The sequence below is a fragment of the Cricetulus griseus genome, chromosome X, assembly GCF_003668045.3.
Source record: "Cricetulus griseus strain 17A/GY chromosome X, alternate assembly CriGri-PICRH-1.0, whole genome shotgun sequence".
In the NCBI taxonomy this organism is placed as follows: domain Eukaryota; kingdom Metazoa; phylum Chordata; class Mammalia; order Rodentia; family Cricetidae; genus Cricetulus; species Cricetulus griseus.
The window spans coordinates 20,816,322-20,844,279 of NC_048604.1; the positions used below are offsets into that span (position 1 = coordinate 20,816,322).

At 39.6% G+C, this 27,958-nt stretch overlaps 1 protein-coding gene across 4 annotated transcripts in view; it reads right to left on the reverse strand.

The window, feature by feature from the left end:
- Positions 1-11,998: 11,998 nt before the first annotated feature.
- Positions 11,999-27,958, reverse strand: part of Slc25a14 (solute carrier family 25 member 14) — a 38,872-nt gene continuing 22,912 nt past the window's right edge. For all 4 annotated transcript variants that reach the window (XM_027433508.2, XM_035450115.1, XM_027433510.2 and 1 more), the window contains 4 exons: positions 21,113-21,237; positions 19,010-19,145; positions 13,509-13,589; positions 11,999-12,429 (listed from right to left, as the gene is read on the reverse strand). In XM_027433508.2, the coding sequence (XP_027289309.1) occupies positions 12,388-12,429; positions 13,509-13,589; positions 19,010-19,145; positions 21,113-21,237 (384 nt within the window). In that variant the 3' untranslated portion in view covers positions 11,999-12,387. The remainder of the gene's footprint in view (positions 12,430-13,508; positions 13,590-19,009; positions 19,146-21,112; positions 21,238-27,958) is intronic.

The window sequence follows — 27,958 nt, forward strand, 5'->3', positions numbered from 1 at the left end:
GATGGTAAGGAAGGAAAGTTTCTAAGTGTTTTTCTTATTCCCATTCTGAATCCCAGCTAAAAAATAATACACACCACCACCCAAAATGAGGCAACTTGCCTCAGCAAATTGACCACCCAACCTCCCACATTCTACATCCTTGGAATGAGGTAAATGAAGCTGGATCCTAACTTTCATCTATAATCAGTTTCTGCACCTGCAAATCTCCATATTTTCCTGTTCTTGGGAAATAGGCCTGTTTCCTAGACAGGTATACTCACTTCAAGGATTATACTGCTGAAAGGGGTTTGCATACCAGATCCCATCTTTTATTATACCAGAGCAATGTTGTCCAATAGAAATATAATGCAAGGTGCATACACAATTTTAATGTTCTAGTAATCATGTTAAGAGGCAAAATTAATGTTAATGCTTTTAAATCTCAAGCTTTGAGTCCTAAATTCTTACTTTAATTGTACATATACAAAGTGACACTTAGTGGGCAGTACATACTGATCAGAGTAACATTTTCATCACCTCAAACATTAATATTGATGCTTTATTTAGCCTAGTATATTCAAACTATTGTTTCAACCTTTAATCAAATGAAAATTGCTATACTTTTTTCATACCAATTTTTGAAGTCAGGTGTGTATTTTACTCTTACAGAATGTCTCAGTTCAAACTAACCAAATGTCAAATGTTCAAGAGCCATAAGCAGCTAGTGTCCCCATACAAGACAGCACAGCACTAGGGAGGTCAGGTTCTTTTCTTGCTAACTATTTATTTTGGTCATTTACTACAACAATCACTCCCATCAGAGTTCCTGCCTTCCCTATGTGTATCACAGGTTATACAGGGCAAGTTTTCATTGAATACAGGAACCAAGACTATAGAACCGTCTTTCCTCACGGAGCTGAAAACGATGTTTCTTTAGTAAATTCCCTCCCTGGTGATTGTTTCTACAGTTAACAACCCCGGCCCACCACCTTTTTAACTCTCTGGTGCCCCTTCCCCTCTGTTGCCTCCTATGCCACTGGTAGCTACTGCTGATGAAAATGCAGAACCACAAATTGAGACACTGTAAGGGAAGAAAGAGGGAACGTAGTACCAAGGCAGGTACTACCAAGCTCTCAAGAATGAACTTTCACCTTGCTCCTCAGAGTTACATGTTCTTGAATTCCTTCTGAGGTGTGCACCTTCCTAAGCAAGTCAGTCATCTAAGATGCACCAAACTGCACAGGAAAGCAGCTCATCCCTTTCTTCTGCATAGGATAGAAAGTGACAGTGTTGACGATTGAAGATGTAGCTGCATGATGGATCACTTGCCTAGCACATACAAGGTCCTGGGTTCCATTCTCAGCACCCCCAGGCAAATGCCCATGCTTCCAGCTTCAAATGATGCTTGAGGTCCCTCTGACGGCAAAAGTCAAAGGCATAATTCAAGGGGGTGCCAGGAACTCGGGCACTGTGCTGTACTTTCCTCTAACTCTTTCCTCGCCCTTCTGGCCTCCACTGTGGATTACTAGAATACGGCTCTCAGAACGCTAAGCTTAATTACCTCCCAGAAAGATATTTAGATGATAACAAAAGGTGGCACAAAGAAAGGAAAACAGTGTGGATTAACTTTTCTGGGATTTGGATCTTAAACACAGTGAAATGTTATTCCCTCACTATCTCTAAAACGATGGCTTGATGTGTCCAATGTGCAAAGGCTTATTCCAAGACACCATTGGAAATCTTCATTCGAATCTGAAATACCATTCAGAAGCCATCCTCCTCTCCACAGGATACTTTTCAATTGGGTTTTTTAAGTTGTCTGTTAGTCTTAAGTTAACTCAGCATTCTTGCATCAGCCACTCAGAGGACAATAATCACTCCTTTGACATTCCATACCCTTTCAGATCCCTTCTCACTATCTGCTGCTCTGTACCAGCCCACTGGTATAACCCTGCTTAGTAAGATGCTCTGTGGCTGCACTGTTAACCACTCTCACTCAGAGGAGGAACAGGCTTGCTTTCACCACAGCAAATTTAATGTTCCTGCAACTGAGGGAGTTTTTGCTCTTGAGTGGATGACAGAACCCAGTAAGCCTCACAATCATCATGTAATGGTGGTCTGTGTTACTATAAACTAGCTAGAATATAAATAAGAAGTGGGTTTCGAATAAAATTGAAAACTGGTTCAAAGAAATCCCCCCACACCCCATTGGTGTTCACAGCTTAATTCCTGCCCTTGCTGCAAAGAATAGATTCTAAGATAATAGAAGTTAAATTTAATTAGCCTTATTTAATCATTCCATATTATAAACACATCAAAGCATTACATTATACACTATAAATATACACTCTTATTTTTCAACCAGAAATAAAAATTAAAGGTATTTTAAGAGAAAAGGAGGATCTAAGGGGAAGCTAGGTGACAGGTAAGTTATTAGCTTCAGTGTAAGAAACCCTGCTATCTCTATGAGGAACATGTGCAGCTGAGAAACCACAGGCTTCAGAGTCCAACAGACAAGTGTTCAATTAATGGTGGCATACACCTTTAATCCCAGCACTCCAGAGGCAGAGGCAGGTGGATCTCTGTGAGTTCGAGACCAGCCTGGTCTACAGAGCTAGTTCCAGGACAGCCAGTACCACACAAAGAAACCCTGTCCTGAAAAAAAGTGGGGGGAGGCTTAGACTCACTCTAATGTTTAAGGCCAAGGATGGTCTTCAGAGTGAGATCTATTTGTATTCATCTTTTGAAAAAATTTATACTTTTATATTTTGTGTGTATGAGTGTTTTTCCTGTTTGTACATCTGTGCACCACATGTTTGCCTGGTGCCCAGGGCAGTAGTGAGTTTCCATATGGGTGCTAGGAAGAGAACTTGGGCCCTTTAGCAAGAACAACAAGTGCTCTTAACAACTGAGCCTACCCTCCAGGCTCACTTCTTACAATTCTTAAAACAAATTTCTCTTCTGTTAAACTGGAGTGATCAGGGCAACCCTATATAGCTACAGTGAGGAACAATTCAGATAATGTAAGTCAGGATGCCTAGAAAGCTACAAGACATGGTTAGTTTTCTTCTTCATCAAGAAAAATCCTAGCAGGGCAGTGGTGTCACACACCTTTAATCCCAGCACATGGGAGACAGAGGCAGGTGCATCTCCAAGTTCAAGGCCAGTCTGATCTACAAAGCAAGTTTCAGGACAGCCAGAGGCTATAAAGAGAAACCCTGTCTCAAAAAAAAGAAAAAACAGAGAGGGGAGAAGAAAGGAAAGAAGGAAGGAAGAAAGGAGGGAGGGAAGGAAGGTAGGAAGGAAGGAAGGAAGGAAGGAAGGAAGGAAGGAAGGAAGGAAGGAAGAAAGGAAGGAAGGAAGGAAGCTCTAAAGAATAAAACACGTTAAGTGAAGGGAGTCCATTATATTCAAACTGCAAGGGCAATTTGTCTCAGGATTAACTGTGAAACCTACACCTGATGAATAAGCCTTTTTTAAAAAAATGGTTTTGCAAGACAGGGTTTCTCTGTGTAACAGTCCAGGCTGGCTTTGAACTTGGAGATTTGCTTGCCTCTGCCTTCCAAGTGCTGGTATTAAAGTGTGTGCCACCACTGCCTTGCTTCTTGTTTAGGAGGTAAGATTCAGGGTACAAGGTATAGAAAGATTATTCAGTGATTGAGATCACTTGCTGTTCTTGTAGAGGACCCAGTTTTATTTCTGAGCACCCACATGGTGGCTAACAATGCCTGTAACTCCAGTTCCAGGGGATCCAAAACCCACTTCTGCTCTCTGTGGTTCAAAAGCATACACTCAGGCTCACACACATACATATAAAATAATGTTTTTGAAATATTTGCAGGAGTTCAATGCCAGACTGGCCTATATCATGAATTCCAGGACAGCTGGGGCTATGCAGAAGGAAACTCACAAGTGTAACTCCAGTTCCAGAGGATCTGATACCCTCTTCTGGCCTCTGCAGACATTGCACTCATGTGGTGCACAGGCATACATTCTGGCAAACACTCATATAATAAAATGAAGTACAAATAAATAAAATCTCAAAAAAGATTCAAGGTACAAAAAACTAGGTGTAAACCAATAGCTTATCAGCATCAAGACAGAGCAAGACACAAACAAGGTACTAGTATTACACACTTGGGAGTACCTCCGATTAAGAACATTATGTTAGGGGCTAGAGAGATGACTCAGAGGTTAAGAGCACTGACTGCTCTTCCAGAGGTCATGAGTTCAATTCCCAGCAACCACATTGTGGCTCACAACCTCTAAAATAAGATCTGGAGCCCTCTTCTGGCGTGCAGGCAAACATGCAGGTAGAACACTGTATCTGTAACAAATAAAATCTTTAAATAAATTATGTTAAATAAGCTTCCAAGACCAGAATACAGAATGTTATGCAAAAATTTAATGGCTTTCTGTGATGAAGGTTCCTTCACAGAGAAGAGAAAACAATGAGATTTCATTTATACACCCAGTGTTATCCCACAGACTTACAAAGAAGCCAGAATTCTATTCAGCAATTGATCAAACATTCAAAAGATATAAAGACACTGACACAATCAATGTAGAGCTATCAGTTACATTCATAGCTTCCAGGAGCAGCTTATTGTAAGTTTGTTGTAAAAATTATGCCTTGAGCAAGTTTCATATTAAATCTTTGGGAAACTAAACTTATGCATATCACCCTTTTGTTTCAGCTTCGATCCTTCTCCAAGAACATGAAATCACATACCCGTCTGTATAATGTGTTTTGAGTGTTTTACAATTGATAAAGGCAAGTTGCCCTGACCTGCCAACACTCTTACATGACCACTCAGTCCATCTCTAGGAGTTGGTCAGCCAGAACTGCCCTTGGGATATCCACTCCCTAGATGAAGTGTCAACTGACTCAAAGGAAAATTAAAGTCATGAGCTTAATTTCATTCTCAGCAAGTTTAGTCCCTGACCAAACTGAACAGAGACCACTGAAGTGAGCAAGCATGAGGGATTCCCCAAGGACATGCATAGAATTAGAGGAAATAAGATGGCAACAGCTGGGCAAAAAGTACAGCAATGTACTCCAGGACAGACCAGAACTCTTTGACCATCGACAGTCACTCAAAACTGAGTGATAACTTCAGTACCTTCCCTGCCATCCTTCAAAGGCTGCTGAGAAGTCTGGAATCCACCTCCTTTTCCATGAATCCTTCTTTGCTGTTTCTGCAATCTTTACCAACTCAGTGGTGGCACCTACAAATGTTAACTGCCATTCATTAATTGTATATCTGTCCACCTGTCTATGCCACAAACATTTAAGAGTTAGGTGCTATGAAGCTGCATCTTTGCTGGGGTTTCTTTTAGAGATGCACACTGCTGTTTGAGATATATTTATTAACCCTTTTGTATTGTTAAAACTTTTATTCACTTTAGAAATATGTGAAAACACGTAAAAACATTCAGGTGCTTAGAATCATCCCCTCCAGAGATGGCCACTTTTATTCTCCATCTTTTTTCCCACTTTAGAATTATAGTGTATGTACTTTTGTCACCGTCTCTTCTTCAAAAGCACAACATGATGACTGTATGCATGTTTGCCACAGATGAAAATGTAGTGTTTTAATCACCTCCTATAGTTGTCAAATTTAGGATTTCTCATTGTTTTATCAGCATAAATAAACTGTGCATGAATCTTTGGTGTGCCTTTGTTGAGTTACTTAAGGATATAGTCTCTAAAGCAACATTACTAAATCAACAAGCAATAAGCCTTGATACGAATTTTGATTTAGGCTTTGTGTGGTCATGTATGCCTTTAATCCCAGAGGCAGACAGATACTCTTGAGTTTGAGGCCAGCCTGGTCTATGTAGTGAGTTCCAGAACAGCCAGGGCTACATAGTAAAAACTTGTCTCAAAACAACATCAAATAAGAATAATTTTGACTTAGGTTTTTGCTGGCATTCCTTGGAGTGTTAGGTTTCCCTTGGATAGCTACTAAGAGATATCATAAATGAACCACAAAGAAACAGATAGCACTGACTTGACTATCTCAAGGAAATAAAAAGCACACAAGTTGCTGAAAGCATAAGCCATCCAAGAAAAAAAATGATTTATGTTATGTCTGGTTCAGTTTAATAAAATGAAATCTCTTGACAAGTCCTGCTATCAAGATGCTTAATCTGTCTCCTGAAACTCAGAAAGCTGGACTACAGAACACAGTCGTTTAAGAAAGCCCTTCACTTTGACTCCATCAATACAGCACCCAGAGTGATATCCAGATATCAGTTTCAGTGTTATCACTCAAATTTTTCTGAGGCAATCTTTGTACAATATCACAAACTGCTAAGCAAGTGTGAGCGCCAAACATTTACACACAGAGCTAGGAGGTGAGTCTTGATGCAGCTGAAGGTGAGAAGCTGTAGTCTTCTGAAAGACCCACTGAACAGGAAAGATGTGCTCTGCCTGATGTATCAAGCATGGCAGGATAAAGTGCACTCGAGTTGAACATGCTACCCAGCCATATGTTCCCTGGGTTTACAAGCTGTTAGGATCACAATCAGTCACTGGGCTCAAGCAGCCCTCTCATGAGGAAGCCTGGAAACAATCAATGCAGACATTGCGGGTCTAAGTCTGTTTTTAGATACAAAGCATCCCCATTTCTTTAAACCCCACACCTTTACAGTGGGACAAGCAGGATTTACTGAGTGCCAGAGGAAGTAAGATCATGCAGGGTCGAAAGGCTGAGCCGGGCTCCGCACACGTCTGTTCTGTTTTGATCCATGTGCTGCCTGACAATCCCAGGATTTAATCCCCCTTCCCATTCACCATAATGAATGTGCAGCAGTTCCGGCTCTGTCTCAATTGTGTTGACACTCAGGCCCTAAACAGCTGATAAATACGCTGAGATAGCACTGTCTTCAGTCCTGCAAAAGCCTGCGCTGCCTTACAAAACTGTTAAATGCATGTTTACCAATTGGTTCATTGAGATAGTCAACAGATGTGAAAATACTTCACACAGAAAAGCAATTGAATGTCCTATGAGCTCAGCAGTAATTTGAAAAAGGGTAAGATGCAATAAATAAATAAATAAATAAATAGATTGCAGCTGGATGGCCATGAGATAATTTTAAGTGTGAAAATTTGATTCAGAGTAAGTGGCTCTTAAAACTTTACACCTCAAAATGTTCCAAGTACCTCTTTGAGATGACCATGTCCCCTTATAATCTGATATATAGTAACATTGAGTTAGTTTTCTCTTATTGACTAAATAAGTGATAAGGACATAGATGCATTAAAAAATGTTTACAATGCCGGGTGGTGGTGGTGGCAGCGGCGGCGGCGGCACACACCTTTAATCCCAGCACTCGGGAGGCAGACACAGGCAAGCTCGAGTTCCAGGACAACCAGGGCTACACAGAGAAAAACCTTGTCTCCATAAAAACCAAAAGTAGTGTTTACAATGACTAAAGCACAGCTTCAAAAGCAACTGGAGACTGGTGCTGAGACTGTGAATAAAGAGAAGCATCCTTTAGACTAAAAGTTTAGAATTTATCATTATTTGGGGGACAGCCATTCTAATGGAGAAGACATGAAAGGTTTTTCTCTGAAAAAAAGTGAAGTTTTTAATTTTTTTTTTATTTTATGTGTATGACTGCTTTAGCTACATGCATGCCTAGTACTGGCAGAGGCCAGAAGAGGGAGCTGTATCTCCTGCAGCTAGAGTTAAGGATGATTGTGAACTGCCCTGTGGGTGCTAGGAACTGAATCTAGAGCCTCTGCAAGAGTAGCGAGTGCGCTTAGCTTCTGAGCCCTGGGAAGGCAACTTGGTTTGTTTGAGACAGAGTCGATGTAGATCAGACTGCCCTGAAACTATGTAGATCAAGACGGTCTGGAACTCATAAAAATAGTCTGACTCCAGGAATTAAAGATGTGGACCACCACATCCAGCCTCAGGAAGGCAGCTTCTAAATTTTAGCTTACATTACTAGAGGAGACTGAAGTGATTAAAATCTTAGTGAACAGAGAATTATTTATAATCAGGTACATAATACCTTAATCATTTGTCCTATAAATTTGGTTATTAGAAAATACAACTTTAGCTGGGCGTTGGTGGGGCATGCCTTTAATCCCAGCACTTGGAAGGCAGAGGCAGGTGGATCTCTGTGAGTTCGAGACCAGCCTGGTCTACAAGAGCTAGTTCCAGGACAGCCTCCAAAGCCACAGAGAAACTCTGTCTCGAAAAACCAAAAAAAAAAAAAAGAAAGAAAGAAAGAAAGAAAGAAAGAAAGAAAGAAAAGAAAAGAAAATACAACTTTATACCTCCTGGTGGTGGTGGCACACGCCTTTAATCCCAGCACTCAGGAGGCAGAGGCAGGCAGATCTCTGTGAGTTTGAGGTCAGCCTGGTCTACAGAGCAAGTTCCAGGATAGCCAGGACTATAGAGAAACACTGTCACGAAAAAAATAAATAAATAGTAGATAGATAGATAGATAGATAGATAGATAGATAGATAGATAGATAGATAGAGAGAGAGAGAGAGAGATAAATAAAACTTTACATTGGAACAGAGAGCTAAAGTCTAGTCCCATGTAAAAATTAAAAATTCCAACAATTCATTAATACTAATAACTCCACATCCTTCTTTTCCTTGAATGCTTCGTACTTTTTTACTTAAATTAGAAAGAATCTTATTTTACATATGGATCCCAATAACTCCACATTCTAAACATCTTTCTGAACTCTGAAGTGCTACCTGCCGTGAACTTTGCTGGCTTTCACTGGAAGAAGGAGGGATAGGGTAACAAGGAAGGTAATGGAAAAGAGGGGCCAACAAAGGAAAGTAGTAGGAAGGGGAAATGATATAGACACAGTCAAGGTTTCCAAGAAAATCATCTAAATCCAGTATCACAGGTAAGTGTCAAAGAGTGACCAATCATAAAAATACTACTGACCTCCTTTCTCTCATGATGTTGTGAAGATCCAGGAATTAATGAAATCAGTATTTTTAGAGCTCACCTGCTATAAACTTTATGGGACTCCTAACAGGTAAGTCATGTTTCTCCAATAGTTGTAATAAGTACGAGCTCATAAGCTAGACTTTGGTTAGCATTTGCTACTTTTGATAAGCAAAGTGCATCACTTTCCCATGTGCCAATTTCTAATGTGAAAAAAAAAATGAGACTAGTACCTGCCTCACAGGGTTATTTTAAGGACTTCCTTTTATAAATACATTATACTTACAACAGTATCTGGCACATAATACATCATTAAGGTATCTCTCTCTCTCTCTCTCTCTCTCTCTCTCTCTCTCTCTCTCTCTCTCACACACACACACACACACACACACACACACACACACACACACACACACACACACAACGAGTATGCAGGTCAGGGGAAAGGCAGAGGCTGGAGATGTCCATCTGGAAGCCATCAGTATATAGACAGTACTTAAAACCATGACAGCACTGCCCCTTCTATTGGCTCCAGTTTGAAGCAATCCTTATCATCAAACATCTGTCTGGTCATTCAATTTTTAAATTAGTATATACTATAGTACCTTCTGAAACTTTATTTTCTAGGTATTTTATCTGATACTTTGGCTACAGATTAATTCACTTAATCAATTGACAAATGTTTGCCATGTATAATTTTGCTAGGCATTAAGAATCCAGCAGTCAATACAACTGTCCTGGAACTCACTCTAGACGGGGCTGGTCTCGAACTCACAGAGATCTGCCTGCCTCTGCCTCCTGAGTGCTGGGATTATAGCCTGAACAGGAATATGAATGTTAGTTGAGTGGTCACACAAATACAATATAAAGTTATAGACTGTGATACCGTGTAAGAAATTTTAAGAAGGAAAGCTAATGACATTAGGAGAGAGAAAGGAAACCACTTAAAATTGCTATTAAGGGAAGTAAGTAATAAAGAAGAGGCCATGAATGGGGGGGGCACAGGAGAAGCAGGGCGGGGAGGGGGGTGAGAACGATGTAGATATGGTGCTCATGTACTAAGGTCTCAATAACAAGTTTAAAAAATACCAAACGCAAATTGTTAAAATGATAACCAAAAACAAACAAACAAGGAAAAATTACTATACACCTACTAGAAGCTGTCCAAACAATGACATCACCAAATCCAGGAAGGATGTAGAGCAACAGTAACTCTTGTTCATTGCTGCTGGGAATGCGAAATTACACAGCCAACTACAGAAGACAGCTTGGCAACTTCTTGAATGATTAAACATTCTCATACCATTACCACTCCCTTATTATTTCACACACTTGAAAGCAACACACTGTCGTTCAGTAGGTGGATGGAGAAACTGCTGTGGACAGACGAAACAGAGTATTATGTAACATTGTCAAGGTTTGGATTTTAAGGGTTGCCCCCCTAAGGTTCCTGTTGAGGGATTGGTCCTTGGCTGGTGGTACCACTGGGATGTAGTAAGAAATGATGAGGTATGGCCTAATTGCCAGAAATAGGTCACTGGAGGTGCATCCTTGAAGGCTATATTGGTACACAGGTCCCTTCATCTCTTTCTCCTTGCTTCCTGGCAACCACAAAGCTGATAGCTTTCTTCTACCATGGTTTTCTACCAGAGTGGGCCCCATCACAGTCCCCAAAGTATGGTCATTTCACCTAATTAAACTGAACTTCTCAAACCATGGGCCAAAATAAAGTTCTCCCCCTTTATGTTTCTCTGATATTCTGTCACAGTGGCAAAATGTTATCTAACATAGCACTAAATCGCAATGAGTTATACAGCCATTAAAAGATCGAGAACAGGAACAAAGACATGGCTCAGTGGTTAAGAACACTTGTTGCTCTTATAGAAAATGCAGGTTCTGGAGGCTGGAGAGATGTCTCAGAGGTTAAGAGCACTGACTGCTCTTCCAGAGGTCCTGAGTTTCAATTCCCAGGAAACTCATGGTGGCTCACAACCATCTGTTATGAGATCTGGTGCCCTCTTCTGGTGTGCACATATACATGGAAGCAGAATGTTGTATACATAATAAATAAATAAAATCTTTTAAAAAAGATGCAGGTTCAGTTCCCAGCACCCACATGGCAGTTCACAATCTTCTGTAACTCCAGTTTCAAGGAGATCCGACACTCTTTCTTGGCTTCCAAGGAGCACCAGGAACACAGGTGGGACATACACATACAATGCAGGAAAAACAGCCATGCACATAATATAAAAATAAATAAATCTCTAAAAGACATAGAGGACACTTAAAGGAGCATCACTAAGTGAAAGAAGTCCATGTGAAAGAACACTATATAATTCCAATTATGATACTCTAGAAAAGGCATTACCATCGAGACAGCAAAAGTCTTGGTGGTTGCTAAGGGCTAGGAGGATTTTTAGGGCAATAAAACCATTCTTTATGATTCTCTAATGGCAGATATACGTTGTTAAACATTTGTCAAGATATACAAGGCCTTATCCAAATGGTAACATCCACTCTTCCTTTGACTCAGCTTAAATATCAACTCCACTATGAAGCTTTGGCAAAGCCTCTAAGTAAAGCTCTTTCTCCTCCATCCTCCTGCAGGTCTTTGATTATCCCTCTCATAGTACTTAGAACCTACTATAATGGTTTACTTTCAAACCAGTTTCTACTATAACATGAGCTTAAAAACAGAGACAGACTCATTCTTTATATCCCCAGCATCCAGGAAATAAAAAGCACACAACATGTGAATAAGTGCATGAGTGGATAACTATGAAGACCTTAACTCAGAGCACAGGGCCATATTGTAAGCCTTGGTTAACATTTTATCTGTAGAACCTTCCAAATGATCCACTTGCTTACTTGTTTCATATTCTGGAAAGAAGCACTGGCCTGATGTTTAGAAGCAGATGGCATTATGCTGACAAATGGCCTTGCAAAAACACAATGCACTTATTCTACTCCCATGAATGTATTTTAAGAGTCCAGTCTCGATTTCACAGTCACTTTCTCTTTTTCACTTTTTAGAGACACAACTTAGAGTTAGTTAGGAAAGAAGAGAGTAAATGAACACAAAGTCAAAATGATTCAGCCAATAAATACTTTAATGAGAACCAAGGTCTATAACATACATAACAGTAACTGTGCTGGTAGCCATCTGCTGAGGCCTGTTCTGGGGATAACCAACTACATTTAACCCACGTTTGAAAAGAAGGCCCTTTTGAATGTCACCCATCAGTATCCATCTTCACAGAAGACACCAATCTGGGGTTACACTCTCAATGTTAATACTTCTCTTCGGGAAGAGGTAACAAAAACGCATAAACAGCCTTAAGTCATCCTACTACTCTTCAGTTAGAGGGCCCTTGGGAGACAACTGGTTCTGTAAACACATAACATCTTTGTCAAAATACATTAGGAACACACAGGAGAACAGTAGAAAGAGTGGCAGGGCTGGGCTTAGATTTTCAGTTCTTAGATTTGAAGCCTCTTGAGCTGCTCGTATGTAATAAAAAACTGAAAAATGAGTCAGGGAAGATTTCTGAGTTCCCACTGAAAGTTAAAACTGTTTTGAAAATTATGCATTGATTTCTCTTAAATTAATGCACTTAGTCTAAAGGGGACTGGCTTCAAAAACTTAAGGTAAAATGTGTTGAGTGCCTACTATGTACCCATTATGATCAATGTGCTGAGCAATGAAAACAGATGATAATATAGTTATAGTTTTCAAAAGCAAACAGAACAAACACAATTCCAAAGAGAGATATTCTCTCTGTTCAGCCTACAGATTCCACAAGGACAGGGAATGATTTTTTCAACCCTGCCGAGTTCATATGTACACAGATAGACCCACACACAGTGACCCATACATGGCTCTATACATAGGAGGCACTCCAGCACAACTAAAGGAGAGAAATGCCCCCACAATAAAGAGTCCTACTTGGCTGTGGATTCTTTCACTCTGTGAATGCTTTGTGTCCTGCTAGTATTTTCCAGCTATTTAGGTCTCATAGTTAGATGTTAAGAAATCTAGACCACAACAGCAGAGTGTTTCCTATGAGCATCTTCTGTCACTATTGCTAAAAATTCCATAGCCCTTTTAAGACTGACTGGGCATGACATTTTACTTTATTACATTTATTTGCTTATTCATTTGTTTGGTTTTTTGTTTGTTTATTTGCTGGGGAAGGCATGCACTTGCCATGGCGTGCGTGCGTGCGTGCGTGCGTGCATGTGTGTGTCTGTGTGTAGTTCAGAGGACAACTTACAGGAGCCAATTTTCTCCTCTCATCAAGTCCCAGAGATTAAACTCAGGTCCCGGGTATGGAGGCGAGCACCTTTGCACACTGAGTCATCTTAGACATTTTGATTTAAACAGGAACATTTGAAACATCCTTTCTGTCCCTTTAAGTGTATATTTGCTTCCAAGGGAAAGTGTTTCTCTAACTTAGTTCCATTCACACTGGTTTCCAATGGGATGCTTGAGTTTTTTACTTGCCTATAAAGGATTTAATAATCAAAATTGTCTTCCCACAATCTAGAATTACCTGGGACTTTGAAGCACTGGCTTCCATTCTCAATTTACAAAAGGATACAATGATGTTCCAGGGTCCAAGTCGAAGCCAGTTTGGCCAAAATCCTTTATAGAGGGCAAAAAAGCCTTCATGTTTCCACATCTGAGGTAAAGACATAACCAAAAATAGTGAATTTCCCTTTCTTTTTACATTTGACAAGCACTTTCCATGCCCACTTTCACTATTATCTATGGCCTCTTTTCTGAAGATATACTTTATAGTTGAAATAATTTGTAGTCTAAATCCATCAAATCATTATTCCACAATTATTTACTGAGTACTCAACATACACAACACATACTTCTTAATTCTGCGAATATAATTGTAAATAAGAGCTGGTCAAGGCAGCACATGCCTATAATCTTAACACTCTAGAAGCAGAAGAAGTAAATCAGGAGTTCAAGGCTATCCTTAGCTATACAATGAATTTGAGACCAGCCTGGGCTACATGAGACTCTGTCTGAAAATCCCCTAAGTAAATGTAGTATGTCACAAACAAACAAAAAAGACAGGAGATAGGAGTTGTTGGGAAGTGGAAGGGAGTTTTGAGGGAGAGGGACAGGAATAAGAGAGGATAATGCAGGAAAATTGATCCAAGAACATTATATGAATATGTGCGATGAAACTGTGAATAATCATTGCACAGGCAGTGTATCTGCAGTAAGCAGAGATAGCTACATAAACTGATGGCACGCCTAAAGATCCCTATCGCCAGTTATCCACGACTTGTGTAATCCTCACATCAGAACATATAAGGACTATTGTGAGTCACCAGAAGAACATAGCAGAAATTAACACTACTAGGTTATTAAACATATTAGCTATATTATAAGGTATCTATCTCCTCTTCCTTTCTTGAATTATTCATTCTGAAGGAAACCAGTTGTCATAGCATGAAGAGAGGCCTACATCAGAGGGAGCTGAAGCATTTAACTAACACCGACAAGTCATCTTTGAAGCAGATCTGACAGCCCCAATCAAGCATTAATGATGACTGAAGCCCTGGCTGACATATAACCTCTTAGGTCTTCCTCTAGAATCATTCAATATGGCTGCTTTTCAATACCTGATCCCCGCAAACTGGCAAAGTATAACTGTTCTTTTCAAACCCTGAGTTTTCGAGTCATTTGTTACACAGGAGTAGATAGTTATTACATTCCATGCACCTATAGAATATATGTCCTAGTGTGAACAAGCAAATCGACATTGTTATAGACAGACAGATGTCGGTAGATATTATTATATGAATACATATTGTTACCCAGCAATGATAAAAGGAACGAAAAAAACCAAGGAAGGGAATAAGGACTTGAGAAAGTCACTTTCCTTCTCTGACTCCATTTTCCACTTTCAAAGTTATTGTGACTCGACGGTATATTTCATATGAATGCTGTGAGGACTACGTGTGGGGAACAACATGAATTGCTTTGCATCGCTGTGCCCTGATTTACATACTAGGAGGTCTCTATATACACCAAATGGTCTCAAGAACTGGATGACAAACTAAAGGTCAAAAGCTGATGCCATTTGCTGAATTCTGCCAAAAGGTAGTTTACATAATAGACAAATATCTATTAAGCAATGGCACCATGTTAGGTGTATTGTCAGACACTGAAAAATATAAAAATTCACTTCTGCTTTTTCATTAGTAAAGTGAATTTTACCACTGTTTTAAGAAGTGAATACATTTTAATAAGATAATGATGAACCTAGAAATAGGAGTCCTTATTAACCACTTGGGATGGGGAAGACAAAGAATAACACAGTAATGATACTACGGATGGGCAGCAACAGATAATATGCATTGGACCAATGGGCCGCCAGCAAATTCTGAAGGAGTCAAGCCAAAATTCACGTTTAAATTTTGAAAATGACTCAAAATAAAGCTGAGACACAGATAACCTAAGAATAAATAATTAAATGATAAGAGACCACAGAGATAATCTAATTATCATTGTCTCAATAACAATAAAATCCCAAATGATCTAAGATCTCCACCTACAAACTAAAATCAATCTTCAAGAATTAGAAATCAGACCATACATCTGACATTCCTACTTAAAAGTTCTCAGGTGGCTTTCACTTCAATTGTAAATTCTCTGCAACAATCCGCAGGATCCTACAGGATATAGACCCTGTCCCACTCTGCAGATTCACTTCCTACTACTTGCTCATTCATTCACCATACTCAGCCACACAATACGTATTTTTAACTCTAATATGTCAAACTCATTTCAATTCAGGCCCTTGATAATCTGCTCTTTCTTTAAGAAATGGTTTTCTCAAGATTTTCATGTGGCCAACTCCTTCCCATCATCCAAATTATCTATAAGCTTTTCTTAAGCATCCTAGCTGAAGGAACTCAAACTACCAAGTTGCTATTTCAATATGCTGTTATTTTCTTCATAGTGTTTACTTCTATCTGAAATTATTTGTCTATCTCTCTCAACTACAATATAACTTTCAATAGGGAATGAACAGTGTTTGCCTTGTTTACCTCTATATACCCACCACCTCATATCTCTTGGAACATTAAAGTTTTGTTGAATATAAATGCACACACACAAAAATAGTATGATGTTAGCCGGGTGGTGGCGGCGCACACCTTTAATCCCAGCACTCAGGAGGCAGAGGCAGGTGGATCTCTGTGAGTTCGAGACCAGCCTGGTCTACAAGAGCTAGTTCCAGGACAGCCTCCAAAGCCACAGGGAAACTCTGTCTCGAAAAACCAAAAAAAAAAAAAAAGTATGATGCTCTAACAGTTCTAAGACTCATCTGAATCTTTATAATTCTCCAGGACATTTGAAGAATCAGGTTATGTGTAAACAAATAAGAACTTCTGCAGGTAAACACAGATAACAGAGCTCTGTAATAAATATATCAAAATGTGAGTATCAATATATTAATATCTACCAGTACCTGTCTGTCTATATCAATTTGCACATTTGCTTGTCAATATCACTAGCACATACCTTCCATAAGATATGTATAAGTTATCTATTGCTCTGTAATAAATGAATACATTGATTTAATAAATAACTTGCCCTGGAAAAGTAATAAATGGAAACGTATGAAGCTCTGTTTTCATGAAACTTTACTGGGACAAACACTAAAAGCAATTCCAATAAAATTACTAAATAGGAATAAAATGTGATACTAAAGAACTATACATTTTATTACAGAAGTAGTGACAGAGTAATTCTCTGAAGGATACAGTTTGGCATAAGCCTTTACTGCAAAAAAAAAAAATTGTATAGTACTTTAGCATCCTAGGAAAGTAAAAAGGTTGTGAACTATTCTACCTCTCTGTTTGGTTGCATACCTATCTGTATGCTAATGATCCCAAGGACTCTTACCTATAACCACAAAATTACCCCAACTTAGGCCTAATATCTCCAAACACACATCAAACTAAGCATCAATACCTTGTCTGCTATAAAATCCGCTCTTTTAATTTTTTTATATGTATGGATGTTTGTCTGTGTACCACATGTGTGCCTTGTCCCAAAGCGGCCAGAAGATGGTGTTGGATCCCCTGGGACTGGAATTACAGATGGTCATATAACTGCCATGTAGGAGCTGGAAACTGAACCCAGGTCCTCTACAAGAGTGTAGTCAGTTTCTTAACTGCTGAACCCTGTTTATCTTATGATGTCTCCATCACTGAATGCTACCATCTGGTCACCAAATCCAAACCCAGGAAGTCATCTTTGACACCTCTCTACATCATTTCAACAAAACTATTGTTCTAATTATTCTCAACTAAATTATTTTTAATACTGTCCTGTCTTCTACACTTGCAGTCATATTGAGGCTCAGGCCTTCATCTTTTCTCACTCAGAGCACTACACAAGACTTTTCATCAACATCCTTATTTCCAGGTCAACCAGATCAGAATGAATACTACCTGGGAGCTTCCAGGAAATACAAATTCTCAGGTCCCACTTCTGACATGCTGAATTAATTTAGGTGATTCTGAAGCATGTCCAACTTAGAAGACCCACTCACTGTCCCACCCTCATCCCCTTAGATTAGTGATCTTCAACCTTGGATGAACACACAACCATTTGTGAAGTTCTAAAACTATTGATAACCCAGGCTCTGAGTTGACTGATCTAAGGCAAACAAGGGAGCTGTGAAATTAATGAGTGAGTCCAATGGTTACCTAAGATTGAGAACCACTATCTTAGGTCCTATTTCCACAAAGACAGAGTAATCTACTTACAATACAAATGGGACCTTATTAAAGCTATCAGTATCTCCAAGTGTCTCAGTACAACATTCAATACCCTTTAAAATCCAACCAACCTATAGCCACTAATATCAGGAAAGTGTCAAGTATATTAGTTAAGAATGCTTCCTTAAGCCAAAAAGTCTGAGTTTACTGCAGCATGCCTACTTGTTAACTATGAAACTCTAAGGAAGGTGATCCTTCAGTGCTTCAATATCTATCTCATGGGGTAATGAGGAGGTAAATTAAATGACTGAATACGTGTAAAGTCTCATTAGAACATCTCCTGCCATACAATAAAGCATTCAACAGGTGTGAGTTATTATTCAATTTACTAACATCCCCAGAGAACTTATTTCAAATGTCCCAAGTATGTGCTATAATTTCCTACCATAGATTTCTGAGTTTTAGCATTTATTAGGCTGTATTGATCATCTATTTGTAACTGTCAGTACTTTAGTAATGGCTATAATTTCCCTTTAGCTATTACAATAAGGCCCCATAAATAACAAGTAGCTGATAACTATTGATAACAGCAGAAAAACCATATGGCCCCTTCACATTTTGTCCCTGAATTTGTTTTTATAGCAGTAATGTAACCAATACTTCTGTATACATTTATGATATTCAACCCCAACATCAAAGCAAAATGTGATCAATAGAACAACCTGGAATTTAAATCAGGTGCTGGGTTTTAAGGTTTCCTAAGTACCAGGCTTTCTACTACAGAGTCTCTCTCTTATTTGAGGTGGGCAATCATGGGGCATAGTAAATTCTATTAATTTTTTTATGTGTATAGGTATCTTGTCTGTCTATGAAGGCCAGAAGAGGGTGTTGGATCCCCTGACGTTATAGAGTTGTGAGGTATCAAGTGGGTGCTGGGAATTGAACACAAGGTCTTTAATGAGCTGTCTCTCCAGCCTCCTAATTAAAAAATAGTATTTCATATATAAGTACTCATTTACATCATTTTCACCCCCCTGCTCCCCTACCAACTTCCCCTTCCATGACCTTGAATATATTAAATCTTGATATTAATAATTCTACGTAGTGCTATTAATGTATCCCATATTTTCAAGCATTCGAATTGGAATACTATTAAGAAGCACTATGCATTAGCAAATTGCCTAGGAGACAGGTTATTTGCCTTTGAATGATTCTCAGAAGCTACTAAAAACACACATAATGGTTGTTTAATGTTTAGAATATGCAGTAAGAAGAATAAAGACTGAAAAAGATCTCAAACATCAAAGAAAACAGACACTGTAACCCAAATCCACAGTATACATACCTTTAAAATACCATCCAAAGTACCCTTGTAGAGGTCCACATGTCCCACTATTGCCCTCTGATTCATCATGCGCGTTCTCACCACGTCAACTGGGTTAGATGCCAAAGCCCCAGCCAAACCACAGGTAAAGCTAGAACTAAAGGTGAAAACTAATTTAAGAAGGTAGATTATCCGTACTTCCACCACTTGCCCACTTAAACAGAATTTAAACCAAATGCAAAAAGTATAATAACTCAGATCCATTAGACCAAACCCTAACCCTTCATTATAATCTAAAGAGAAAGAAAATCCTTCCTAATGAAAGGTTGTCCCTTTCATTTTCATTCTAAAACTCGGCCTCTTCTATAGAGGACATAGTCCATAGACCTAACAACATCCCTAAGGAGGAGGTGTCCTGTACCATTAATAAGTTACATAAAATTTTCTGAGCACAGCATCACATACCAAATGCATTTAAGTAGCAGAATATCATAGAGAAATTTCCCTTCTGATAAGTGGGGGAAGGCAAGAAAAACAATGTGCTTATAAGAAGTGAAGGGTGATGGAACTGGTGCAGGGTGCAGCTCGGCGCACAGTGTTTGCTTAGCAAGCATGAAGCCCTGGCATTGATCCCTAGCACCGCAGAAACAGGTTGTGCTAGTGCACACTGCACATCTGTAACCCTAGCACTCTGGAAGTAAAGACAGGAGGATCAGAAATTCAAAGTAATCCTTGGCTAAACAGTGGATCTGAGGCCGGTCTGAGATATATGAGTGCAGTGACATATTATTTATGATTTATTAAAGCTTGACTAGGGATTTAGAAAAGCAAAGCAGCTGGCCACTAGCTCTTACCTCTACCTCAGACTGAAAGGGCTGATCTTGTCTCCAAGAGCTCTCACCAAGCCTCAGACTGCTGCCTCTCCTAAGTGTGGCTGGGGAATGAATGTTCCTATCTTTTTTTTTAAGATTTTATTTATTTTGTATACAACATTCTGCTTCCATGTATATCTGTACACCAGAAGAGGGCATCAGATCTCGTAAGGGATGGTTGTGAGCCACCATATGGATGCTGGGAATTGAACTCAGGACCTCTGGAAGAGCAGCCAGTGCTCTTAACCTTTAAGCCATCTCTCCAGCCCGAATGTTCCTATCTTAAGTGTGGCTGGGGAATGAATGCTTCATACTGACTCCTTGCTCCTGTCTCTTATACCCTCTGGTGCTGGGATTAAAAGTGTGAGCTATAATTCTCTTTTAGATTGATTCAATCTTGTGGAGATCTAGGTGGCCTTGGACTCCCAGAGATCTGTGTACCACCACCTCCTAGCTAATGGTTGCTAGAATTAAAGGTGTGTATCACCACTGCCTGATCTCTATAGCCTGAGGCTGACTTTGCTTTTCCGAATACACAGTCGAGCTTTAATAAATCATAAATATCACTACATATGAGACCTTTCTTCTAAAGAGAGAAAGTAAATAAACTACAAGCTGTCTAAGAATATCTATCATACAAGCCAGGTGATGGTGTTATTACACACCTCTAATCCCAGCACTCGGGAGGCAGAGTCAGGAGTTTAAAGCCAGCCTGGTCTACAGAGCTAGTTCTAGGACAGCCAGGACTACACAGAGAAACCCTGTCTTGAAAAAACAAAACAAAACAAAAAGAGTATCATACAAACATCTAGTAAGTTTCTATACTATATACAGCTCCCAAGTGGTCAGGTGTCCACAGCATCTGAGGGTCAGTGTGGGTAATGTGTAGGGGAAAATATAATCAAAGTACTTCATATGCATGTTATGAATATGAGCATGTTATGTTATTACATAATACAAATACAAGAAAATGTCATACTGAAACACATAATCTTCTATAATGAATATACACTAATTAAATAATGAGAAAAGTAAAATAATAGTAAACGCCACAATAAAACCCACTATTTTATGTAATACATAGCAATTAATTTAAAAGTATAAAATATTCAGAAGGCTTTAAGTATTGTCCATAGAAGACAAGTATTAAGGCCATGCATATCATTTATAAATCTACCTGAGGATATCAGTAAAAGAGGCTTTTTATGTTCAATCTGTTGAATACAGAACAAATCAACCACAGCTCACTTACACAAAGTGTGTTAAAATGGTGTCTCCGAGCATTCCTGACAGTATCAGATGCTTCTTGGTAATATCATAAACTGGCAGCTCTACCCCCACAACGATGGCAGCACGCTGAGCAGTTGGGACCACACCCTGCAAAACCAAAGTGATACCAGACACATGAGAAATACTGAGAGTGACATATATCTTAAAGTGAACAAAAATTGGTCAATGGTAGATACTGCCAGAAAACTAAATTCAGAAATGTATAGTTCATCCTTTCAACTCAGTGACTAACAAACACTGGGATGTTTATAATTCCCAATCTACATGCTGTAATACAAATGAAACCATTTATAACACCTAAAGCACAGGAGACAAAAGAAAACTAGATAAAAGACGTTAAGTTGGATTCCACCATAATTTAAAGTTTGCAATTTAAAAGATACCAAGAAGTGAGTAAGGAAATAACCTACACAATGGAGAAATACTTGAAAATCATAAAGAATTCAGTCATTAGAAAAATGTACATCAACACCATAATGACAGTCAGGCAGTGGTGGCACACGCCTTTAATCTCAGCGCTTGGGAAGCAGAGGCAGGTAGATCTCTAAATTTGAGGCCAGCTTGTAGTTCCAGGACAGCCAGGCCTACACATAGAAATCTTGTTTTGAAAAAAAAAATCTCACAATGACATGCCATTTCTTTCATACCTAGTGTGGTCATTTTTAAGTAAAATAGTAAGTGTTGGTAAAGATGTGAGGAAATTGGAACCCTTCCACTGCTGATAAATATATAAAATGGAACACAAACATGGTAAACAATTTGGTATCTCCTCAAAACATTAAACATAAAATTATCAGAATACCTGGCAATTCCATGCTTAGATATATACCCAAGCAAACTGAAAGCACATTTTCTTTGTTGTTGTTGTTTTGTTGTTGTTGTTGTTTTTCAAGACAGGTTTTCTCTTTTTAGCCATGGCTGTCCTGTCCTGGAACTCACTCTGTAGACCAGGCTGGCACTGACATCACAGAGATCCCACCTGCCTCTGCCTCCAGAATGCTGGGATTAAAGGCCTAAAAACACATTTTCATGCAAAAGTGTACATGGTAATGCTCACAGCAATAGCTAGCGCATTATTGAAAAGTACAAAATAATCCAAATGCTCATTATTTAATAAACAGATAAAGGAAAAATACAGCATATCTCCCAAATGGGATTGTTATTTGGCCATAAAAATGAAGTGACATATTGGAACGTGGGGTTTAGCTCAGTGACAGTATTTGCTTAGAAAGAGAGGAGGGGCCGGGTGTCGGTGGCGCACGCCTTTAATCCCAGCACTCAAGAGGCAGAGGCAGGCAGATCTTTGTGAGTTCGAGGCCAGCCCACTCTCCTGAGCGAGTGCCAGGATAGGCTCCAAAGCTACACAGAGAAACCCTGTCTCGAGAAAAAAAAAATTCCAAACCCAGTGCTCATTCAATTCCCCATTCCTTCAGTACATCCCAATATGACTTGGGGTCGCAGGATAAAACAGCTGGAAGAAAATGGATCAAAAACACTCCTCTTCATTTTACTGAGTAGAAGCCGCTACCATTCTGACACTGGTTCTGTAGTTGGCCTGAGGAGGGCGCTTCAAACAGAGCAGAGAGGAGCCGACTTCAAAACTATTCATCAATTCAGAAATGGAAGTAAGAATTTCCCAGACATAGCCGGGCGTTGGTGGCACAAGCCTTTAATCCCAGCACTCGGGGAGGCAGAGGCAGGCAGATCTCTGTGACTTCGAGGCCAGCCTGGTCTCCAGAGCGAGTGCCAGGATAGGCTCCAAAGCTACACAGAGAAACCCTGTCTCGAAAAACCAAAAAAAAAAAGAAAAAAGAAAGAAAGAAAGAAAGAAAGAAAGAAAGAAAGAAAGAAAGAAAGAAAGAAAGAAAGAAAGAAAGAAAGAGGAGGGAGAGAAGGGAAGGTATGCAAGCCTAGTCCCCGACTGCCATAATACAATTTACTTGGATAAAATATGTAAAGCATCAGGGCGTTGGTGGCGCATGGGAGGCACTCAAGAGGCAGAGGCAGGTGGATCTCTCTGAGTTCGAGACCAGCCTGGTCTACAAGAGCTAGTTCCAGGACAGCCTCCAAAGCCACAGAGAAACCCTGTCTCGAAAAAACAAAACAAAAAAAAATGTAAAGTAGGCAAATCTATATGGACAAAAAGGAGAGCAATGGTTTTATAGTGTTGTGAGGATTGGCAGTCATGGGATAACTATTAAATGGTAGGGAATTTCTTTTTGGTAATGAAATGTTCTCAACTTAGACAATAGTGATGATGGCATAAATCTATGAAACCACCTGATACAATTGTATATTTTAAAGATGAACATTTTACAATATATGAATTTTCCCAATAAATCTGCTAGGAAAAAAATAAAATCATAAAGGAAAAGGCACAGAAGAGGGCAAAGTTCAGTAGTAAGGTGGCAAGTTATGACATTTCCTTCCGCCAGCCTGGTCTACAGAGCGAGTGCCAGGATGGGCTCCAAAGCTAGACAGAGAAGCCCTGTCTCAAAAAAACAAAAAGAAACAAGACATTTCTTTCCATATGACTCCCAAAATAAGAAGTCAGGACAACAATGGAGACTCTGTATTACAAGGACACAAAGTGAATGTGAAAGACTCAAGAAAGAGGTGAAATACATCTAAAAAGAAAACCACAGAGGCAAAGAGACCGAAGGAACAGCCCACAGCTCCAGCCCCATCAAGAGGGTGCAAAAGAAGGTAAGTAGCAAGCACACGTCAGCAGTAGAGTCCAGGCAGCCGGAGGGGCAACTGAGTGGCAGTCCTGCAAGCATTAAATCAAATATGGAGATTTGGTGTGACACTCAGTGTCCCTGCATGGCTGACTAACACTGCAGAAGCAGTTCAATGCGTCACTCCCCAAATGCTGGAGTGTCATCATCAGGTATCATCTTGAGAGGGGGCCCATTGCTTGACAAAGCTATTCGACAGAACTGAAAACAAGGCGGGGATCAGAAGCTCAGGAATAGGGATACTGAAGACACCTAGAGTTACCCTGTCACAGTGTCTGGATGGAAGACGTCCACAAGAGAAATTAACAGAGAGAGAACAAGTTAGACACAGACCTATTGAGCTTTAAGTGGAAGGAAATGTGAGGCATGGAGGATGAGGACAGAATGTGCTCCCACCCTCCCTAGTGAACAGTGAGTCCTATCAGCTGTGGGTTACATCGAAGCTGAAACTCTTAAGCTCTTACAGAGAACCTGAGTTCAGCTCCTAGAACCTTTATCAGGTACATCACAATTGCCTGTACCTCCAATTCCAGAGGGATCCCCTGCCTCAACTGTAACCTCCAAAGGCACCTGCACTCATGAACACATACCATCCATAAATATATACAAGTATACATAATTAAAATAATAACAAATGTTTTAAAAATACATGATCATGAGCCCTTAGGACAGAATAAATCTTGGGCTGGAAAGATGGCTCAGCGGTTAAGAGCACTGGCTGCTCTTCCAGAGGTTCTGAGTTCAAATCCCAGCAACCACATAGTGGTCACAACCATCTGTAATAAGATCTGGTGCCCTCTCCTGGCCTGTAGGCAGACATACAGGCAGAACACTATATACATAATAAATAAATAAATCTTGATAGAGCATGTAAATAAGAATTAGGTGAGAAGAATCAAACATTATTAACTCTTTAAATGAGGCAATGACTAAGATAAGGGACAGAAGAGTACATACCTTTTCAATAACAACCTTAAATGTAAATGGCATTAATTCACTAGTAAAAAGGCCACAGACTGCCTATATGGAATTAAAAGAACAACAACACTCAAGATCTAAATGTTTGTTGTCAATTAATGACTTGCCTCACTAGCAAAGCCACACTGAGACCAAATGGACAGTAAAATGATAAGCAAAGCAAAAAGAATCTGAAAGCAAACAGAATTAGCTACTCCCATAGATGACAAAGCTGACTTCAAAACAAAATTATTAAGAAAAACTAAAGAAGGTCCCTGGATGGGGTTATGGCTTAGTAGTACACTACTTGTCTGGCACACACAAGGCCCAGAGTCCAAACTCTAGCAAAGAAAAGAAAGATGGTCACCACAAACTAATAAATGAATAATAAACCAAGAAAATATAACGGTAGATAAACATGCATCAAATATTGGTACACCCAATTTCATAAAACAGACACGAGCAACATAAAGTGACAAGTGGGTACAAATAAAATCATAGGGAGCAACTCCAGTAACTCCTTGCCACCAAAGTTCTCATCTAGGCAAAAATAGTAAAGAAACCAGTTACACTACAGTACAGATAAAATGGACAGAATAAACACAGACATCTACAGGATATTCCACACAACACCTGTCTCATACAAATTCTTCTCAGTTACCCACGGAACTTTCTAGAAATTAGATCATATTTTAGGCCATATAAAGTTTAAGGAGGATGGGCATGGTAACACCACCTTTTATCATAGTACTCAGGAAGCAGAAGCAGGCAGAGCTCGAAATTCAAGACTAGCCTGGTCTACACAACAGGTTGCAAGCCAGCCAGGGCTATATAGTTAGACCCTGTCTCAGTTAAAACAACCAAACTCCCTATGGGGCTGAAGAAATGGCTCAGCAGTTAAGAGTACCAGTTGTTCTTCCATAGGATCAAGGTTCAATTCCTATGACCTATTTGGCAACTCACAAGTATCTGTAACTCCAGTTCCAAGAGATTCAATACCCTTGCCTGGCCTCTGCACGCACCAGGTACTCATGTGGTAAACTGACATACATGCGGACAAAACATCCATACACATAAATATAGATTTTTTTATATTAAGAAGGGGTTGGAGAGATAGCTCAGTAGCTGAGTGTGCACTGCTGTTGCAGAGGGCCTGAGTTCGATTCCCAGCACCCATGTCAGGTGGGTCACAACTGCCTGTAACTCTAGCTCCAGGACATCCATTGGCACGGCTTCCAAGAGCACCTTTGAACACATACAGATACACATAACCAAATTAATAAGAATAAATCTTTTTTAGGCTGGGGAAATGGCTCAGTCAGTGAAGTGCTTGCCATACAAGCATGAGGACCTTAATACAACTCTCAGAATCCACATTAAAAAAAAAGGTGGGGTATGGTGATGCATACTTAGAAATTTCAGTATTGAGGAGGAAGAGAGAGGACTTCCTCCAGTGAGAGACCTTGTCTCAAAATAACAAGATAGACAGCTTTTGAAGAATTGACATCCAAGGTTATTATTCTGTCACCCACACAAATGCTTACACACACACACACACACACACACACAGAGAGAGAGAGAGAGAGAGAGAGAGAGAGAGAGAGAGAGAGAGAGAGAGAGAGAGAGGATGCTGAGGCAGAAGAATCCTAAATTCAAGGCCAGTGTTAACTACAGAATGAGTTCATGACTAGCCTTACCAAATGAGTGAGACCTTATCTCTCAAAATATAAAGTAGAAAGAGGGCTGCTGATATAGTTCCATGGTAGAGCAACTGCATGGGATATACAAGGCCCTAAACTCAATCTGCAGTACTAGAGGAAAAATGTCTCTAAACAAGGTGAGACAAGTGTCCACACTCATTATAATGACAAAATAATAAAAACATTGGTAGCTGGACGTGGTGGTGCACACCTTTAGTCCCAGCACTTGGGTGGCAGAAGCAGGTAGATCTCTGTGAGTTCAAGTCTACACAGCAAGTTCCAGGCCATCCAGAACTACACAGTGAAATTTTGTCTCTAAAATTTAAAAATAAATTTTAAAAGACAAAAAAAGTCAGTAAAACTTCCCAGGGTGACTCCCAGAATTTGAGGGTGAGAAGGAAGGATGACACTAGGGTGAAAACAGAAGTGTAAGAAGCTGGGGAAGTATAAAGGAAAGCAGTTCCTTATAGTTCCCTTATAGGCCCTTCTGCAGTGAGACACCAGTGAACCAACAGACTGGTCCTATCACAACTCACATGGCTGCAAACGGCTGGGAATGCATGGGAAGTCACAGTTTTATCGTTTTCCCAGAGATGAGGGCAAAGACAAACAGATCCCTGGGGTTTCTGGACAACCACTCCAGACGACTTAGTAGAGTTCCAGACCAATGAGAGACTCTGTCTCAAAAAAAGGTAGATGACACTTGAAGTTGTCCTCATGCTATGAAATTATACACAGCACTGCTATTCTAAGTTTAGAGAGAAAGGGATATATATATATAATATATATATATATATATATATATATATATATGTGTGTGTGTGTGTGTGTGTGTGTGTGTGTGGTGTGTGTGTGTGTGTGTGTATGTGTATATGTGTATATGTGTATATATGTATATATGTATATATGTATATATATATATTCATTCTTCAGAAAAGATTAGAAGGAAATGTGTAAAAATATTTTATCTGTTTGTAGAATAAACAACTACAATAAAGCCTCGTGCTGGTTGCATCAAAAAAAGAAATAAGGTTATTTCGTTTTATGCTTTCCTTTTTCCATTTTAATTATATTTCAATTTTGTGTGTGCATGTGTGTGTGTTTGCGCTGTGTGTCTAAGTACACACATGCATGCTACTCATGTGGATGCATGTCAGAGGGGAACTTGCAGGAGTCAGTTCTCTCCTTCCACCATGAGGAGTAAACTTAGGTTGTCATGCCTGGAGAGGAGTGTCATTACCCCATGGACCACCTTACCCCTGTCCCTCGTTTGTATGCCTATCATTTTTTAAAATTTTTACAATGAATGTTTGGTCTTTACAAGTTAATTAAACATTGTTCCTTTTGTGTGGGGGCAGGTGCATGTGAACGATCCTCTGCAGCTACCCACCTTGATCTTTGAGACTGGGCCTT